Source organism: Temnothorax longispinosus, chromosome 9, assembly GCF_030848805.1.
Source record: "Temnothorax longispinosus isolate EJ_2023e chromosome 9, Tlon_JGU_v1, whole genome shotgun sequence".
Classification (NCBI taxonomy): Eukaryota; Metazoa; Arthropoda; class Insecta; order Hymenoptera; family Formicidae; genus Temnothorax; species Temnothorax longispinosus.
Window position 1 is genome coordinate 4569280 of NC_092366.1, and position 21763 is coordinate 4591042.

At 43.2% G+C, this 21763-nt stretch overlaps 1 protein-coding gene across 8 annotated transcripts in view; it reads right to left on the reverse strand.

Annotated features, from left to right (window-relative positions):
• LOC139818993 (protein tramtrack, alpha isoform-like) overlaps positions 1-21763 on the reverse strand; it is a 46906-nt gene that overhangs the window by 12936 nt on the left and 12207 nt on the right. For 7 of the 8 annotated variants that reach the window (XR_011733568.1, XM_071788101.1, XM_071788098.1 and 4 more), the window contains exons 2-4: positions 17575-18016; positions 16584-17319; positions 16434-16493 (exon numbers count right to left, since the gene is read on the reverse strand). Coding sequence is in view for 7 of the 8 variants with exons in the window: in XM_071788101.1 (XP_071644202.1) it covers positions 16434-16493; positions 16584-17319; positions 17575-17793 (1015 nt within the window). In the remaining variant the exon portion in view is untranslated. Of the gene's footprint in view, positions 1-655; positions 11524-16433; positions 16494-16583; positions 17320-17574; positions 18017-21763 lie in introns of those variants that run through there. The other variant, XM_071788102.1, reaches the window with a different exon arrangement.

A 21763-nucleotide genomic window follows, 5' to 3' on the forward strand; every position in this document is an offset into this window, starting at 1 on the left:
GCTCTGAATATTATTCCCGGTTGTTGATACTTTCTCCAAGGATAGCGATATTTCTACAAATGATGCGCGATGTCTCTTTTGAAATATCGCTCGAAGAGGATACTTTCGTAAGATTCCGGTGCGTTGCATGCGAAAGCCATAAAATAAGGCCAATAAATAAATAATCGAGCTAATGGTATACACGATAAAAAAATATCGACGCATGCAAAGTGATCTAAATACATATCGCTACCAACTATATGAATATGTAATCGATCTACTATTAAAATTAAAACTACATTCAAATGATATCGATTTAAGACTAAATACAGAATTGTACACAGTGCTGTAATAATAAATATAACTTAATAAAAATACATCATAAATGAGGGACGTAGAATGGGATAAAATGGAGTGAAGTTAAAATCACCGAAATATTCGCGCCGAAGAAATTAATCCAGTTAAAATCATACCATTTTTTTTATAAATGTGTATGTATTTAAGTCGTGTAAGTGTATTTAATAATAATCCAATAAATCTAATTTAAAGTTCACTGGAAAAAATTTCTACTTCTTAAATCATAAGAATTAAAACAGAAGGAAAAAAACTTGAGGAGAGAAAAAAGGAATATAAAATGAAACATTGTATAACAATATAAACGTAACGGAAAATCATATACACATATACATATATATATTTTTTTTCTTATTTTCCACAATCTCTTTGCTCTTCCTTTCTCGAAGAGAAAAAGAAAATAAAACAACAATGCGCAACATGCAAAACAAAGGTCTGTAAAAAATAATAATCGCTGGCCTCTCGTCGCGGTTGGCCGTCCGACCGTCCTGAGTTTTCCAGGACGTGGAAGAGTCCTAAGAATCGCTCTGGAGAACGTCAGGATCGAGTCGCTTCTTCGAGCAAACCGCGACGAAGGAAACTTAACACCTAAGAATCGTCTCCTCGGCAGCCGCGATTCCGACGACGCGTCTTTCTTCCTCACAAAAAAAATAACGAAAGACTTTGTTCTCTTAAACGAAACCATGTTTCTTGCAGAAACAATTTGCTACTCGTAGAATCTAATTCTACTTTCCCTCCAATTATCGCAAGTGTCGATCCTTATTAACAATCGCGTCGGCAGAAATCTCCACCGCTTCGCGGGAAGTAAAAGTCTCGACACTCGTAATAAGAGAAGATTAGCGGGAAGATTTCGCCGCAAGTATTTCCACAGGTGAAAAATAAATTTCTGGGCGAAATCTAAGAAGATTGCCATTCGTGCCGAGACGGCGGCCGACGAGACGAGGGTGCGCTAGAACGAAAAAACTAAATAAAAGTAATTTTTGGCTAAGAATAACGGTGCTTCGTGACGAGTGCGGGGAGGTCTCTTGACATCCAGTGTCGGCGTACAAATAAAAATAATGTATACATACAAATCGAGATATGCATACGGGTATATTCGAATTCCGTGGCGTGACACCAGCGTGAACGTTCGCCGCACGTGAAACCCGCGTCCTGCCCGTCGAGGAAGTCGTGTGACAGTCGCGCTTACGATTATGGCACTTTGTTATGTTAATTAAATGAAACTGACGTTATCTTGACCACGAATATCACGCAAGATCATAGACCCTCGTTAGTACGATTAATAAAATTTTACTCGATTAACAAACGCATCTTCAAAGCCGTTAAAATTCTCACAGCACTAAACGTACTGGCTACCTCTTCTCGATTTAGCAATATTAAAGATTAATCTAACGTATTAATTCAATAATTAGTCACTTGAAATTAAGAAAATAAATTTCGAACATTCTTTCTATACAGTGTTAATATAATTTTTTAATCGTATTAATTGTGCTCTTGCACAAAATTTCTCTTTTGGTATATTCTAGCGGGTCGTGGTCTAGAAAACATGTTCTTTTTGCTTTTGAGCAAGACCGGCGGCTTCACGTGCGCGCTTATCGTATAACACAATAATAACGCAAAAGTGGAGCTGAGAAAGGAAAGGAGAACAAGACAAAATTAAAAAAAAAAAAAAAACAACAATTACTACATACGATCACTACAGTTTGTTAGTGGCATTGGTAGTTACCTTTCCTCTCGAGTCAACGGGATTAGAAAGAAAAAAAAATGCGAAACCGTCGCCGTCATGTAGACGAAACGCGGAAAACGTTGGCCGCACAGACATTTCCGCTTCCTCTTCTCTTTCTTTTTTGAACACATATTTTTGTCACACTTCCCACCGATCTCTGCGCACGTAATGACGATTGCAAATTCGCTTGACAAAGATGTTCATCACACTCCCTTTCTCTCTCACTCACACACACACACACACACTCTCTCTCTTTCGCTCTCTCTTTTTATCATCATTCACCACAATATATTAATACGTTACTTGATACGTTAGGCACGACCGACTTTACCGGGATACGCGAAGCTTCCCCTTTCCGCAGAATTTTTTTTGTTTTCTGCGGCAAGTTCCGTCGCTCACGAATCTCGGAAAGTCGTCAGGTATACAGAATGTCCCGAAAGAAGCTACGGGAAAATTTACCAAGCCAATTCGATCGATTAGATCCAGATGGATTTTGAGATTCGTGCGCACGCACGAATTTAAGAATTTCAGATTTTTCAGCGGGACTCCAGAAATTTAAATCTCTCGCGATCTGTTCGCGGATCGGAGCCACCCTTTCGAGACACCGTGTGTACAGCGGATGATTCGGTGATCGGCGAGAATATTTAAGAATCCTCCGATTTACAATCTATTGAACACCGTTCTTTTTATTATTGATAGTCATAGTCGAACAAACAGTGCATATAAAATATACTAAGTCTACCCAGCGTCAGAAAAGACTCGTCAGCTTTAGAAAAATTTTCTATAAAATTTTCGCCTTCTCCTCTTTCTCTCTCTCTCTCTCTCTCTCTCTCTCTTGTCTCCTTATTATTTTTTCTTCTTATTAAATTCTCGCCCTCTCGGAAAGCGAATCTCTCCCTTATATTTGGCACTGAGAATGCGATCGTCGATCCGTCCCTTCGATGAAGGGAGAGGGACGCGCGCGCGATAACAATTTATTTATTCGTCTCTTTTTTTTTTCGCTCTCGCACTACAATATTCATCACGCTTTTTCCATCTATTTTCTTCTCTTTTTTTTTTTCAACATTGTCGTTTATTTTATGTCGCTTAAGAAAGGCACCGAACCGGGGACTACTCGCGCGTTTTAAAACATCGGATCCCGCATAAAGAGCACATGTTAAAATCAACGTATTGGCGGCGTTGCGCGTTTTTTCGCATTTAATTGCATTTACAAGAAAAATCTCGGGGGTCGAACGATCCCTTCTCCGTTTTCGTAACTGTGGCGATCCTCGATCCCCCCCTCTCTCTCTCTCGCTCTTACACTTGTTTCTTTTTTCTATTTTTATTTTTACCCTCGTTTTCTGACGCATCGTCTCGAAACTGCAACGACGTTATATATATATATATATAATAGGTATTATCAACTAGCGCTAAAATATATTCGATATAACTTCTGTTTATATATATATATAATATATATAATAATGATAATCGCAATAATAATAATAATAATCGCAATAATATATGTAAATATGTATGTATATATATAATATATATATGTACCATTTGTTTGACTCTCTCTCTCTTTCTCACACGCTTTCGTTCTTGTTCTCTGTATACGTGTACATCCGTGGGTAATTTAATTGCGATAATAAACTATGATTCTTTTCTTTAATATATATATTGATGTGTATGTATATATATATATTTTTTTTAATTTAATATATATATTATATTAAAATCTATTCGATAGTACAGTCTGCTTTTTAAGCCTCGTAAATTAATCTTCCTCTCTCTTTTTCTCTGACTCTCTATTTCCTTTCTTTCTTTCTTTCTTTCTTTCTTTCGCGATGATGGGCTTATCTTTGCAACGATGCGTATCGCGCGAGAAATCTATAAGAATAATCAATATGTTATTGACTGGTGGTCCCCCCCTTTCGCGAAGGGACGAACGCATAACGAGACGAGAAAGAATCTCGACACGACACCCTTGCACAAGAATTCACGCGTTCGCATAAATATAATATATATATATTTATAATATATATACTCTATATCGTAATTTTTTTTTCACGACTCCCCCTACCTTCCTACGTCTCTTCCCAACAAGATCCATTAATTGAAACGTGCTCTAAGCGAACACGTTCGATACCCCATCGGCGAGACTATCGCACCCGCGATGAGAGCGTGAGAACGTCACCGGTCGTAGAGAGGCGCAACCTCCGATGGGGTCTTGCGCCCCCCTTCGAGATGCAGATAACAGGCAGTTGCAGACGCACATGAGCTCGATTTCTGAGCGTACAGCTCGGTCAACGTACGCGATAAAAATTCTTTTTGCCACACGATAAAATTTTATACGATGCAACAAATTATACATGAAAATGTGAGAATTTGGTGATAAAATTTGAAGACACAACGACGCTATAAAATTTTACAATATATATATATGTACAATTCAACAAATATCAACAAAATCTAATCCGGATTCGGAATTCCAATTTCCGTATCGTTATACACAGAATGTCCTCGAAGCTTATCTATTGCAAGCGGCACGTACGGTTCTCGTAATCCGTGCACGAATAAATTCCGAGGAAAAGACGGAATTTTGACAAGGAAACTGGAGCGATATAGCACACGTACGCAGACACGGCCGTCCTCGCGCGAATAGAGCGATTCCTCGCGCGACACCTCATCCTTGACTTATGAACACTTTTTACAATTTGAACACTAAATTTTGTACGAATATACGGGGACCTGACGTCGTATATATATCTCTCTCTTTTTTTGTACCCTCGATCACTCGCGAAAAAGCCCCCTTTCCCCTCTCGATTGTCCCCACCCTACAATTGGCAACGATTGAAAGCGCTTTTTAACGATCTTAACTCTAAAAAGTTCAACAACGTCGAGAAGGCAACGAACGTGAGCGAATTTCTCCTCCCTTTCAAACGCCTTTAAATTTAAGCAACAAGTCTCAAGATCAGTCGCTGCATCCTCTTCGATCTATGCTTTTCTAAACAGCGATTTATCCTGATCACGAGCCTTCAGATGCCGGCGAGGAATCCGGAGCGAGCTCGAGAATCGGGCCGTGTTTTGCGTGCTATCATCGCGTGCTATCGTCGCGTGTCTCCAAGTGCTTTCTGTAACTGCTCTGATCGCCACAAAAGGATGTGATAACTTTTGCAACGAATACGGGATGCTCACCGACCTGGAATTTTGCGACGGTAAAACAAGATGGAAAGGTAAAAAAAAATGTCATGAATCTAAAAAATCTCAGAAACTTACAAAGGCTCTATCAAGACTTATTCTAAAAATCGAGAGTCGATTTCAACTTGTATATGAGTTTGTAAATATATACGCGAGATGTTTCGAAAGTGCGTCTTGCGGAACATTCTGCGGATCGAAGGAGTGTCAAGCGAAACTTCAGCGCGATGATAAATGATAAATATTTTATATATATGTATATATATAAATAATTGCTATAAGTTACCATGTGTGTATATATATATATATGTAAATTCATGATCCTTTGGTATACGTAGAATTTTTTGAAAGCGCGGAAGAAAAAAAATTGCAAAATGTGAGAACGATCAAATCACGCCGACAATAGCGATATATACCTATATATAGCGATCTCCAGTTCTCACACCCTTTTTCCGCGCTTCTCACGCCGACATCGACTAGGGTGAATCAAAGCTATTATTGTACAAATTGATAAAATCCCTCAGAAACCGCACACCGACGAGAGGCCCTGCAGGTTCGCCCGTCGCGAAAGAAAAATAAAACAAACAACAAACGGCAATAACAACGATATAAATCCGATCTGTCAAAAATCAACTCGCTCGAATTCGAGGAAATTGCAACGTTCCCAGGAAAAGAGAAATCCTTTCGAAAAATTGTCTCGCGTCGAGAGGACCTGCAGGCATTTTGCTCTCCCCGGTGATCCTCTCCCCTCGATAACCCTTCCCGTCTTTCTCTTCCTTTAATTAATTGAGTTAGTCTTAGCCTCTCAGTGATTATCAAATGTGAGTGTATTTAATTATTATTTGCTTGCCTCTCCTCCTCTTCCTCCTAAAAAAAATCGATATATAAGCTGTCTAGCCGCTGCCTCTTTGCACTTTTTTGTTTTTCGCATTTTTTTTTTCGTGAAAATCTACCCAGTTCTACCCTGAATCCTTTCGCCGTATCGCATACCCACGCTGGACACACGTTGGACGGGCTTGTGACAACCCATCGTGGAACCAGGCCGTGACCGTTCCCTCCCCTCATCCCACCCTTGACGCGATTTTTCTCTTAAGAGCGTTCGGGGATCCTACCGTTTATAGACACTCTTTGGTCCAACAAGGTTTCGAATATTGCGGATAATAATTGACCTGACGGCGCGAGATCCTGCCGTCCCAAGGAATACTGGGTGCCAAATTTTCCGATTACGATTTAATCTTAAAGAAAAATATGGAGCACTATGAATAAATTGCAACAAGCCCTGCCCCCTCAAATTCTTCAATCTTTGAATAAATAAGTAATAATAAGTTGTCACTCATATTTATATAAATATTCAACTTTTTTCTAACAATATTTAGAATATTATAATTTGACAAGTACAATGTATATTGTAAATATGTAAACTTATTGCGTGTATCTAACTCATGAATAATAATAAATTTGTAATTTGACAAGCGTGATACATATTGTAAATATGTAAACTTATTGCATCTATCTAACTCATGAACGATAATAAATTTGTCTTTTCACTTGATTAATTAGCTAATCAATTATCTCGGCCATTAAGCACTTTTCAACCAACTATGAATTCTTGTAAAATTTAATACATCGCATAATATTGCGAAATAAATTGTACGAATTGCGAAAAAGATCTGTTGATTTTTCATTGGCACCGCGTATCCTGGGCTTCTGAGACTCGCGGAAGATTTCTCCAGGACATTTCCGTCCTTTCTCGCATGGGAAATAAATAATCTACAAGGTTCGGTAAGCTCTTTGGTCCATCGAAGTTTCGAATATATTGCGGATAATTGACCTGAGTGCGCGAAAATCCACGGCACGGCCCACCCACCCATCTCTCTTAACGTTCACGAAACAACCACCCCCCCCATGCCGTCTCTTCCACTCAACAAACCCCCTGTTCCTGTCACAGGTCCCTTTCGTTCTGCTACGTCTACTGCGCTATCTTTGCTGCCTTTGCCTAACTGGTATTATAGAACTCTCTATTCGCTTAAAAGTACGCTCGAATCGCGGATCGTGATCTCTAGCGGGCCCCTCGAATAAACGCGGAGCAAGGGCTCTCGATAACTTTGCTCTAACACTTCAAGATCATGCTCTAACTTAACAAAACGTGTCTCTTCGTGTTTGAGGTAGCGTTCTAATATCGCGAAGAACATTTCTATTTAAACGCGATACTCAAATTTCAATCTCCGATTACCGTTTCTATGACGAAACGAGCGAGAGCACTTATTCCAGGTCATATCACGGGGCCCACTGTCGCTCACGACGACGATCCGGCCCTTACGATTATTTTTTTTGTTATCTTCTTTGCAACGCTAGATACCTCTTGAATAACGAACGAACAACACTGGTCGACCGGGGCTCGTTCAACCCCACCGCGCGTTAAAGTAACAACGAAGATCTCCGTCACTTGTAATAACTGATTAATAGTAGTAGTGATAATAATAGTAATTATAGTTATTATGTAGCCTCTAGTCGTCTAACGTCTATGCCCAACTAGTGAAAAATTTGTATATAAATCGTCTCGCCCCTCTCACGGAGGGAGGGCGCTCGACGGAGTGTAAGGTGCAAAATATAGTAAGCTACGATCTCGTACTTTTAGTGCTTTTTCTCGCGACTAAGCCTCTAACCGCCGTTACCGTACCGCCGTGCGACCTGTCTCGGTTGATGACAACGTTCTCATCCGATTGTCAAGGTAAATCTGCAAATCGCAAAGAGTAAAATAACGGATAAAAAGAGTTACATATATAGATTTTTAACTACGTGTGTAAAAATTACATGGACTCGTTACTGACTATTCAAAGCTCAGGAAGCTAGGCTTGAGAACTTGGTGAACTCCGGATGAAAAATAATTTAAAGAATAAAGATGAAAGTAGTAAAAAAAAAAAAAAAAAGTAAAGATGACTGATTCGAAACTACTATCGCATGCAGAATAAGATTTATAGAAGCTATTATAAACGCAAACTTTTAATAAACAGATCAGCGATAGTTCTGATGGCGATCCAATGATAAGTGAGATATACATATGCTATGCATCTCAAAACGATGAACATGAATAACTCATAGCTCGCTATCAAACTTGGCAAACTTTTTTTCTCTCAAAATCACTTGTTCCGATCGTAGCGGAATTATTAACTGTGCCGTTACAGAATTCTTCAAAATTTTGAAAGAGCAGACCTAAGACAGCTTTAGTTCCAGTTCTGATATAATATATGGCCGTTCTTACGTTATCACCCGGCTCACCGCGTTCTCCACTTAGCGTTCCGGATGTTCACGTCGACATCCGGAAATGGACTCAGCCGAACAGGACAGGACGGTCCGGCATGGCGGCGGCGTTAAGTTACTACTAAGGTGCCTTCAGTCTATCCAATGTCAGTACTATCTTGTATTTGGTGTCGTTAAAACCGTCCCTCTGCAGTCTTTCGCGAGATTGCGCGCTTCCCCCGTACCGTCCCTCCGCCCCTTTCATCGCCACTCCCCAGAAAATGCCTCCGCGGCATTCCCTTCCGCGACCCAAACGGCTCAACAACAACATGGCGAACGGTCATCGATACATATATATTGCATTTACTCAGTCTACGTAGTTTCCTTATTATTTATATCGCTCGTGCGCGCGCACGTTTCACCCTGGTTCGCATCCACTATTAAAGATAAGAATCTGATAAGTCTCCTACAAGTTGAATTCTCTCAATAATTCAATAATTACGTAACAAATTACTATATGTAATTGGTGTGTTCTCAACACCCTCAACTTCGACTTGCAAGAGCTTAGCTTCTTTTATTGCTATACATAACGTAATCGCCTCAAGTTACTTCTTCGAGAAGATAACTTCGAGGTGCTCTATCTTATATCAAGTATCGAAAGTTTCTTTTTTTTTAACCAGGCCTGAAGAGACCTGCGTTTGAAGAACGCGAACAAAGGATATATAAAACACGCGCGCGCACTATATTTTCATAGAAATGTATCGCCGAGCTACGTCAGCTGGCGTGTTTGATTCTTTCTGCAACGTAATATAAGTCAGGCAATAGTAAATATACTTTTTCTCTCTATCTGCGTTGATTTGGATTTACACGATGCCTCTCCTCCTACTCGCCCCTCACTTCACTTTGCTACGCGACAACCGGTTTCCTTTTTACAACTGATCACCCGTTGTACGACGCTGAACCGCGTTGAGACGACGCATCGGTTAGGTTTATATAAACTCTTTGCTTATGATGCGGTATAAAGCCTCTTCCTACTTCCGTCTCCCGTTTTTACATCCGCCTCGCCCTTTCTCTTCGGGGGCGAACACGATAAAGCTCGTTCATTTTGTAATTTTAATGCCCGTTGCTTGTTACGCGCGCGAATCGTTCCTGAAGATTTCCGGCGCTTGAAGCTCGATCCTTCACAAGAAGACGGACGTTGCGTAACGCGAAATGCCGAAGCGTGCGCATTGTGGGTCCACGAAGGCACGGAGATTGATAACGATAACTAGGACTAACGCTAGGACCAAGATCGGGACCAGGACCTGAAATAGGGATAAAATTCAGAGCAACATCGCTTGTACGCAGCTGCCCGAGATCTTTTTGCTAAAAAGATACCGTCAAAGAGATCCGTCAATCGACGGTTCGCTAATACATTTAAATATCGCATCGAAATTATTTTAATAATTGCTTGTCGTAATGGTTACTGGACTTGGTCAGACCCGCGCATCGCGGATTACGCAACGTCGATGCAACTCGGTAGATCAGCTTCGTTTAATCATTTGACCGACATCGCGTGTCTCTAAAGCGCCCCTAAAAAAAAAAAGAATTCTGCGGCTTGGAAGTAGAAAAGTACTGCACGTGTTTGATATCTGAATATACGACTCTTCTTCCAAGGCATAGATTTGGTATCAAGATATTGAGCTAGTCTCATGCAACATGCATGTCGTGTAATGTTAGAACGGCGAAACACACCCTTCGCGAGATATGTTTACCCCATGAATTAGAGATGATTGATTCGCCCAAATGATTAATTCGCATACCGGAAAGACCTGCCATGAAGAACGCTCGCGCGAAAGCTAAGAATCGTGTGCTCCGGCGATATTCATAGCTTTGAGTCTTGCACACCCACCTGTTCTCCGCGTGAACACCCACTCTGGCCATTTTCGGTATAGCCACAAGATCAGCCACTTGCCTACCTATTTGTTTACTCGCTTACTCGTATCTATCTATCGTCCTTCTCTCCTTCCGCTCGTAGAAGCGCACCGACTTCGTTCGAGGCGTTACTGACCTCCCTCGCGCTTCTCTTGAGCTTCTCTATCTCCCTCCTCCTCCCTCATCTTCACGTTCTTCGATTTTGTCTTCTTGGCAAACGCATCAGGCCCACGAGCCTGCCTATGACGTTCATCCGTCATAGACGCGATCATTTCTTCCTACCTATAATTCCTTGGTACAATAATCTACGATCACACCATCAATTCTAAAACCTTCGTCCTTTCTATCTGTTAATCACCGGTATCAAAGCTTTTCGGTAACATAGAAAATCTTGGTGTCAAACTCTCGAAAATCTATCTCGTAATAGCTATCATGGAAATGACGTGATATCGTGATCTACAGCATTTCCGACATCGTGGGATCACGCGCGAGGTCGGAGAAACGCGGTCTGAGGGAGGAGGCAGGATGCGAGGGCGTCCAGCTGGCGATGGTCTACCGCGGCTGACCCATACTGCTGCTACTATTGCTGCCACTATTGCTGAGACTCATGTACGGCAGCTTCTGACTATGTATAATCTTGACGTGGGCGACCATGTTGTCTTTCCTGGTGAATTCCTTGCAGCAGACCGGGCAGGGGTAGTACTTGACGTTAGGCTTGTGCGAGGTGACGTAGTGCCGGCAGAAGTTGCTGATGTGTGTGTAGGTGCGATTGCACACGGTGCACCGATAAACGTCGCCCTCCTTCACGCAGAAGTCCCGCACCGAGCCCTCCGTGCGCTCGTTCTCGGCCCTGAACGAGCCCTCGAAGTCGCTCTGACTGATCTCCGCCTCGCCGGCCATCACGCTAAATATGGCACTGCTTATGCTGTCCTTCGACATCGCCTTCGTATCCATCTCGGTGTCCGAGTGCTGTTGCTGATCGTCGCCCATCGCGGCGGCGGTCGACGCGGTCTTACCCTGCAGCGTCGACGTGCTGAACTCCTTGCGAAAGCACCGCTCGAAGTTGATGCGGATATGAGTCGGCGGATCGCCGCCGCTATCGCCACCGCCGCTCGACGTCTCCTCCAATTCTGAAACGAAGAGACCTCGATCCTTTAAATCGCCCTCCACGCCCGCGCCACGGTATAATGTATGTCGTGCAAGCATTCGGATGCGCGGTAGGAGTACGTTTATCAGAAGGCCAATCTTTAAGCTCTTGCTCGTAATACGAGTTTTTTCCAGAATGGTATCACAGACGGATAGTATTCCAGACTTTTGGAATTATCGGTTTCCCAATGTTATTTTTTCGTGTACTAGAGATCCTCAATGACCGAGGAATCCTCGTCAGCACAGGTCGGTCTCTTGACTCTTTACGTATAGTTGGGGAAATCTTTACCCCAAGTCATCTTTATATCTTACGATAACGGTAAGGAATACCGTTGGCACACGATCCGTTTCCGTCGCACAAAATTCCACCGCGAACGTTCTGATAAACGGAGTTCTACCGCGCATCTCGTGACTATCTCTGTGTACGATGTACTGTATTGGCACAACGTATTTCTATATTTTTGTGGGGGGAAGCAAGAGGAAGGGTAGAGCCAGCAAAAAAGAGTCACCGTGTTCGAATCGGCCGTCTCAGTCAACTTCTGTCCCGCGTTAAAAGGATTACTCCACGACACGCCCTCTCCATGTCGTCCCCCGTCCCCCGCTCGTCGTCCCTATCCCCCTCACAGACAGACTCTTATGCACTTTCACGCATCCTCTCACGCCGGTTGCAAAACCGAACAGTTTCCCGGCAACGTCAAGTCTTTCCCCTCTTTCTCCCGAATTCCTAGCTTTTCACGCGTTTTCTTTCTCTCTTTATCTCATACACACACACACACACACACGTCCCTCGTATCTTCACGCATCCGCCATGCACACGCCACCCTCCCCCTCAGCCCATTCACCCGATGAACATTTCACACGCGCTTGCACACCCGCGAGCACACGTACAAGCCCATAGAGGATATCCGCGTATGTACGGGATGGCTCCGCGCGATCGTAGATTCCGAAGGGGAAGCTGAGAATTATCGCGGCGATTGTTCGAACGTCGAGGATCGCTCCTCGACGATCAAAGTCGACCGATCAAAGCGATGACTTCGCGACTCGTATAGTTCGTAGCTCGACAACAAATGTAAATGCAATATGTGTTATATTGCATTTACATCGTTCAGTGAGAAATTATAATTGATACTTGGGTGTTTACTGAGATGTTCGAACAAAATACAAGTCACTCCGGCTTGTATAAATCCCGAGACGAGAGTAGTAGAAATGGTGCCCCCGACTTGGAATCTACGATCGGCAGGAAGGGCCGTGGCCCTCGAACGGATACACAACCCGTATACACGGCGTATCAGGCGATCCACGCATATGCGAAATTGATTAAAATAAATCAAATAGATTTTTTTTACCCAGCGACACATGTGCACACTTCAACCAACCCCCCCCCGCCCCCAACCCCTTCGGTCCAAAGTACGTCCAGTCAGTCTGCCTGTATCCATCTCTACGGGAAAACGATCCATCGAGATCGATGACGCTCGAGAGAAAAAAAAGCAACTCTTTTCTCCTCCTTGCGTGTTTTTATTCAGACTCGTAACAATTCGGTTCAAATTTATAACACGTAGATTTACTTCTAAACATCGTTATCCGTTTTTTTCGACTTCCGGCGTCACATCCTTCTAACATCCGGCATTTCTCTTACACTCCGGCACTCCGTTCGGAACGGTTCCGTCTTTTCGTTCTATCTATTTTATGCATCTATGACTTCGACTTCGATTCCTTTCTTCCGTTCTACAATCGTTTTATTATTTTATTTTATTTTTTCTAGCGGCTGGCCTCCCTAGCTCCCTCGCTTCCCCCGCGCAAAGCTTAAAAATCTCTCAGAATGATGGTGACTCAGATAAATCTCAACTCACCTGCGCCAAAAGTGAACAAAGCGATCACGGTCACTATTGAAACGAGATCATCTCCGACGACGACATCTTCGAAGCACTCTCTTTCTCTCTCTCTGTCTCTCTCGCGCGCGCGCGCACGTAAATACATCTCTTTTATAAAATAGGAAAAAAAAGAAACGTACGTCACACTATTTCTCTCTCTTCTGATTTCTCTCTTTCTCTGGTTTGTCAACTCCTCTTTTTATTTTTACATATTAATCTATCTATCCTGCTTCTACTCTTGCGATAAGAATCTCTCATCTTTGCTATTCATCTTTTCTCATTGTCGTCGTTATCGTCTAAAGCAACGAGAAGAACGCAAGAGAAGACGGAAACGATAAACCTGCCGACAATGTGGCGTCGTCCGTTGTTTAACTCACATTCTCATCATCATCGTCGTAATCATCATCGACGCGTTTACGTCTCTCCTCTCTCTCTTCTTCTTTGCCGTTTGTCTTTTCGCGATTAAAGAAAAAAAAAAGAATGAAATTCTCTATTCTATCTTCCTCGCAACGAACGAGCGTAAAAGAAGTTAACCAGCGTTCAAGATGTGAAAAATCAGACAACAATTAAAAAAAAAGTAAGCACCGCTAAAAGCTGGCTCCACCCCCTCCTGTTACCATTGGCCAATGGCAGCGAAGCGTTTTTTTTCCATTCGTGCGGAGAAGAGCCGGGGGGGCAGGGGGGGTATGGGGATGTTAGCGGAAAAGTTAAAGGGTTAGGGCGAGAGGTTCGAAACATCGAACAGAGGCGACAGGTGCGGTGCGGCAGAGAGAAGACACAGATTTGATCATGAAGAGGTAAAGACGAGGAGGTGGTGACTGATTCTGTGCTACCGAGACCGGGGCGGAAGGGAGGACAGGAAATGAGGCGCTGCGCATTGGCCGAGCGTGAGAATTACGTATGGGTTATATATATCTATATATATGTATGTAATTAGATGTATCTATATATATTATGTATGTCCTCGACGAGAACAACGACTCGGCGGCGCGAGTGCAATGGGTTTCATTAGAGATTAATTAATTTCGCAGACGTTCGCACAGAGGGGAGTTCCCTTTCCAGGTTTTTTTTTTCATGGGGTGTCATGGTAACAACATTCCGGGGTCCGAACGCGAGTTCTCGATTAACGAGACGACGGCTTCCCGTTTATCTCTCTTTCTCTCTCTCTCTCTTTCACACGCTGTCTCTCTCACTCTCTCTTTCTCTCTCTTTTTCCATATATGTGCATGTTTTCGTCTGTTTTTTACTACACATCTTTTTGTCTCGACTTTCGTCTTTCCTCGCGATTTGAATACCGCGCGCGCGCGGTACCGATATATGACATCCCACGTGCGGCTACCTTCAGACACACCGCTCGAGTTTGAATTTGAAAATGGAAATTATTTTTACTGTTGTTTTTTATCTCGTCGAGAAATTGCTTTACACTGCCTTTTTTTTCTTCCGGACGTAGATTTTTCTCTCGCGTCGAAATTGTAATTTTTTTTCTATCTCTTTCTTTTTCTTTTCGTGTGCGTTTTGTTTCGAAAATCACAGAGGTAAACGCGAGAGATTCCGAAGCGCGGCCTCAACTCTGGTCAGCGCGCCACGATTAAACGGGATCGCGGATTTACGGAAATGACGTGTGATTCGCGAGGGTCGCGAGTCCTGGCTAGCTCCTAAAAGTAAAAAAAAAATTTGCGGAAGGAGCGCGCCTGCAGGAGTTGCGACAACGATTGACCGAGCCGCTCGGCAAGGCAGCTCGTGAGAAGTCTGAAAAGTCAAATTCATTAGCAGCACATTAGGATAAAGCGTCGTCCACGACGGCGACGACGCGCGTCTTATCGGATCCGCGCGAGCGCCTGGTCGCGAAGTGTGACGCGAAGTCTCGAGACTCGATTGATTGCAAAATATCGAGGGAGCCCCTCGGGATTATTGGGCTTCTCCGATTCTGAGATTCTCAGACGTCGTCGATCGACCTCGACGAATCGTGCGAGAGAGCCGTAAGAGTCGTTCTCACGTAGAGAGTCTACAGCGTCGTCCATAATGCCGCGCAAGGTTCGCTTGCTTGCTTGCTCCTCGGGGCGCGTCCACAAGAAACGAATAAGCATTCGGACGGCACAAAAGCGAGTTCCTTTCCCCGTCCTTTGGGTTCGCACGGAGAAGAATATTCGACGACGTACACAAACTCGGCTTATTATCCGGAATTAATGCTTTGAATTTACATCTTAATTTTTCTGTTATTATTTAAAAACGAGCAGCCGTTATATATACTTTTTTTTCACTTTTAAGATCTGAATATTAAGATACAATGAGTCAAGATAATCTAACATTCTTCTCCGCGCCCGCGTTATGGGAATCACATTTCACACCATGCTAAGACATCTGGTGGGGTATCGTTCCGTAATTAGACGCAGAGTTCATTATCTTTTGCATTTGTAAAACGCGTTTCACTAAAAAAAAATGTGATTATAGTTAACCCTCAGGAGCACGTTGCATTTAACGTTACATCTTGTGACTTACCTTGTATAATTTTCAAGAACGCATTTTCAAAATCAGCAATTAGAATTACAGGAATAATAAGAAACAGTTTCTATGCAACATTGCGCTCGTTCGAGGGTCACATAAAGAATTAACTCCAACGGATCTATACATATGTATATAAATTCTATTTTTTTAAAGTTAATTTTTTAAGTAAAGAGAAATATTCCTAAACTTTAATGGTTTCAAAGATCCATTGATGAAACAATTGCTTTACCATGTATAAAACAGTCAAATCTGAAGGAGTTAATATTTCGCTAACAATAAGTATATATTTACGTCTGCATAATTGACTGCATAAATAGTGCATGAATAGTTGATATATAATGTATAATCGATCATCTAATTAATTATAATTTACAAACGCGCGCAGCTCTCCGTTTGGTAGATAAGATACGCTATAAAATCCGTGTAAACTGTATGAGATTCGCCGTTTGCGCTGTATCAGGGAGTATTAGCAATGCAAGGCTTCTCTGTATCGAAGTCAAGTAAGCTGAAGGTCTTACCTTGCTTGAAACCCTCACTCCCTTGTCTACTGTGCGGCCGCGCGAATGTCTCATCCGAAGCTAAAATCAACAACGACGAGATGATCAGCTCGAGTTCTCGAATTTAAATTCAATGTTACATCGAACATCATCGCGTTCCGTTTTTCATACCTTGCGCCGAAGTGCTAGGCGTCGGTTCCGGTTCTCGTTTGACCCGCGTGACTGGCGGTTCCGGTGTGTCGGTACCGTTCTCCGTAGGCTCGTCTCTCCTCGCCGACGATGATCCCGAGGAGGCCGTGGCGGCGGGAATATTGGCGGCCGATGCAGAATTGGCGTTGTTGTTGGAGGAGGTGCTTCTCACGTTGCCGTTACCGCTGACCTCGCTCTGAAAGTCCAATCCCATCTTCATTTCCATCATCTCGGGTGAGCCCTGAACTAGATCAGCGCCAGAGCAGGACTGCAGGTCCTGACCGCCGACCTCGCCGATTGGCGTGTCCGACGAGCCGCTCAACTTTCTGGGTCTGCCACGTTTTCTCTTGGGCGCCGTCAGCGCCGAGCCAAGCAACGGATGGCTGGACATATGATGGAACCTTTTCTGCGCGACATGATGATGATGCTGACCGATTTGGTTGATCCGATGGAGACTGGGCGGTGGCGGTGCCACTGCATTCTGACTGCCACCTAGCAGCGAGGACGTGATGCTTGGCAAATCGCATTTGTCCTCGTTCACCTCGGTCAGGCCCTTTATCCTCAAGGACTCGGCGACCCGCAAGAAAGCGGTCAGTCGATCCTGATCGACGCTCACCTCGCCGCGGTACATAAAGTCCAAGAGGCTGCGCATGTCCACATATGGAACATCCTTGAGAATGACTATCGGGTGCTTGTCGGGGTGTCCAACGAACAGGGCCTGTAAATACAAATTATCAGTTTCTTTAGTAAACTGCAAGTTGCACGTAGCGATTCTACATTACAATTTATTTTTCAAAAAGTTGTGTCAATGTCAATAGGATCCAATTATGATCCATCATAAAACCTACGAAGTACTGTCTCTTTATTGCAAAATTATAAATGATTGGCGAGACACGTCACGTTGTTATGATTTAATCATCTAAAGTTTAGATGTTAATCTGAATAAATTTTAGATATAAAAAGTCAGACTTACCTGAAAGTAGGGGCTACACGCCGACAGCACCATCTTATGCGCCCTGAGTAGCTGGCCCTCAACGGCCAGCGTGACATCGACGAACGACTCGTCGTGCAACAGCTGGTCGAAGACGGAGAGCAAATTGCTCTGGTGGTTGTTCCAGCGCAGACAAAATCTCTGCGACGCCATCGCTTCGCTTCTCAGATCCGCCAGGTTGCCGTTGATGTCCGCTAACATGGGGGGACCTGGCTGTTCGTCGCCGCTTTGCCGCCGTTGCCACTGCCACTGCTGCCGCCGCCACTTCGTCCTCGTTCCTTTTTCTGTTTCTCCACACCGCCACCTCCTTCTACGACGACGAAACCGCTCGCTCTTGCTCGTACTGCTGCTCCTTCTACTACTCGCCCTCGTGCTGCTCTGCTCCTCATCGGCCAAGAATTATCGTGCCCGTCTTACTCGTGATCTGTCGCAGAATAATAGTAACATGAAAGAAATGTCCTTGTTAAACCTAACTGTTTTATATCTTAATCGAATCTCGATAGCAACTTTAATAGATATATAATAATCGTTAAAAGATAATTCTTTGTTATCGGCGAACATCACGAAATGATTGATATCTACGAATTAAAGTACAAAAACTAAAATACTTTAGGCAAGTAAAGAGCATTGGAGCAGGTGCACCGAGTGTTCAAAGACGCGAAAGCGACTCTAAAGAAAGGATGGGAATACGATGGAGGATGAACGTGGGCTGTACGACCCTGGAGGGCGTAGGCAGAAAACGAATAGGCGAGTCACTCAGCTCGTGTGTGCCTTTTATGCAATTCTCTCCTCTCACCCCTTCCAATTGCGGTCATCACGTACGTGACATTTTATCTCTAGATGAGAGGTGAGAGACGATCTATTGAAATTAAATAAAGATTAAAATATTCTTCTCTGTTTCCATTCAAGTTTAATTTGCAATTTCTTCACTTCTATTATTTTTCACTAAAGCGATGATTAATTATTTTCATATACATTATTTGATAACGATGCATGTTACTTTTACAGTATTGTAACCCTTTTAAACACTTACGAGTACCTATTCTTTTTTGAGTATTTTTCGTAAAGATTTAAAACAAATTATTTTTTATTTACTTGATTTTGGTAGAATCTATTTTATAATAACATTACTCATACGAGATTTTAAGATCTTTCATGGTATTTGACGTACATTTTTATTTTGGCATTTGCATCACAACCACGTACACGTAATATATAGCAAGATGAAAATAACGGATCAAAAGAGAACGGAGGAAAGCCTCGGTCCTCTCCGGTCGGATCGTCGCCATGGAGAGAAGAGAGAGAAGAGGTCGTCGGGTCGGCCGAGGGAATCAATAGCATTTTCTACGCATTCGGATCGATACCCGGACCCGCTGGTGCTTTCGCGCGCAAATCACACTACATATATGTAGATGGCTGCAACGTGCGAGACGCGGAGATAAATCGACGGGACCTTCGTGATCCGGCGAAACGAGAAACGGCAATTATTCGGATACAACAAATTTTATTACTCCACGAGAAATCAGAAATAAATATTTGATTCAACTGTACAGCTGAGAATCGATGCAGAGTCGTTTTTTTTTGTGATAACGCAATTTTAGATTCCTATTTACCCGGCGGAGATCGCCTCGCGTCCCGATATCGTCCACCTGCATCGCACGTACGCACGCATGCACACAGCTGCATATGGCGTATGCGCGTATGGGATGCAGGATGGTTGCGCGACCTTGCGCGACCTTGTCGGTGACCAGAGCGCGAGTGTACGTACGGTTTTCACGGTGAATGGCAGCCGACACCATGGCGAGAGGCGAGGCGAGGTGCAGTGCGCGCCCGAGAGAGAGAAGGAGACGGAGAGATCGATCTTTAACGATCGGGATCGGCGAATCTACCAGGGAGGGGGGGGAGGGGGGAACGCGATTTATATTACGGCATTCGAGGGGGTATCAATTAACTCGCGAAAGCAGGAAAACGCCCGAGGCGAGATCGGATTACGCGGCCGAACGCAGTATAACGAGACGATCTCGCATCGCCGCTGCGAATGGTGGTCATCTGCAGATCCGGCAGCGGGGGAAGAAACGCCGAAGAATTGTCGATATCGAATTAATGATAATTCCGAAACACCTGTAGACCTGTATTCCGTTTAATTAATGCACAGCATGCGGATCTCGCGACAAGAAATACGATCCTGCTCGTGATATTTAACAGATCGAAACGACAATCTCTCTGTCTTTTACTTTGGAATAGTTTTAACAGTATTTTAATAGTATTAATTTACATTTTTAACAGTATTTTAATAGTATTAATTTACATTTTTAACAGTATCTATTAATATGTCAGTTTGTTACAAAGGACAAATAAATGTATCACATTATTGCATCCTCGTTAATTTCATTTTTGTAATTGTCGGAATTGATTTCTAAAATTTTTGCTGTCGAAATTATCCAGGACAGTTTTCTACGTTATGTATTTCTGTATCGTTCACTCGTGCGATAAATTGACTTTAGTGTTATCCGAAACCTGGCTTTGTCAGGGAAATATAGAGACAGAAATAAACCCCGTGAGCAACCGATCAATGGTGAGCCTCGCCGAAGTTAACATAACTAAATTCCACGCTCGAATTCTACGTGTCATAAGCTTGGATAAAGCCCCGTTGGAAACTATAATCTTCAATAAATCCCCCGCAATATTTAATCGCATTTCAAACATCGATATTACAAGCGGTATAGGTATATCGTGCTATTTCCTAGAAACTAAAGCATCGTTGTACGACAATTAAAATATTTAAAATGTATGTTCAAGAATTATACTTTGCCCTTCGAATTTCTTTCGCGACAAACATGATTATCTCCTTTATTGACACGACCGGCGGCGGTCGGAGTATCGGTGTCTCGATTTTCGCGACAAGGTGGTACCTGACGAGGGAAGGACTCGCCGGCAGACGTAAATGAAGACCACGACAGTGTACACAACTGCGTTCCCCGAAACGCAGAGAGCGCACCGGATAAAAACCGGCACCGAATGTCGGATGCTCCTCTTCGCTCTCGTGTTTACTTAGCCGCTCCGATACTCGCGCGATATTCGGCCGGTTTCTCTCTCTTTTTCTTTTCCGTTCTGCTCTTTCCTCTCTCTTTTTTTTTCTTTTACGACGCGCGCGCGGACGCGTTCCCGCGCAGATCCAAAGCATATGAATTCGATGATGCCGCAAGATTAATACGATATTGCTTCATCCGAGCCGGCGAGCATTATAATTGCAGATATATCAAATGTGATCATCAAATATATATATATATTATATTTCTTTTTATCAATAAACTAAATTATTTTTAAGATTATCTTTTTAGCGCGTTTTTAACTCGAGTGCAAAAGGCTCCAGCAAAATATTTTTCAATTCGCGCGTTGAAACGACGTAAATATCAATCACGCTGTAATTGACATACTGCTTCACACGATACAATCTTACATTTGCGGTTGTTGATTGATTAATCTCGCGAGCTCTATTAAGTAAGAAAAATAAAAAAACGATTATCCTCGCAAGTATAAGTCCGTCTCTTCGAGTGGAAACGCTAATAATTATCAGATTTACCCCCCCCCCCCCCACGTTCTCCCAACTGTTTTCGTTTCTGACATTTTCTAGGGGACACCTGTATTCATTCTACCATCACACGATGAAACGGGCTGTCCTCGCTTCCCAATATTGGCCGTAAATTAAATTTCTAAACGAGACATACGCCTTTGCACACTCATCCTACAAGTCATGGCGCGCCATGCACGCCTACACGCGTGCGCATGCACGCGCGCATAGTGAACCTGCACGTCGCGTTAGATCAGCGATTCTCAACTAGTCCGGTCGAGCTGTTGCGCCTCGCAACCCTATCTATCATCACGCGGGTGAGCGTCGACTGGTAAAAAAAAAAAAAAAAGTCGTATAGCAACAAGACGGCCGAAGGAAACGTTATGTAACGCCGAACGCGGCGGATAAGCTAAAATTCAACGCCGCACATTTTATAATTTACTTCGTGTCGAGTAACCGGATGGGGAATCCACTATCAACACTCTACTAAATTCGATAACGGCGATTAACGGCCGAGAGACCGGGTTGCTTGGAAGTTTAGGAGCTTGCGCATTCCGCGATTTGTTGTTGTAAACAATATCGCGAGATACCGATAATCCC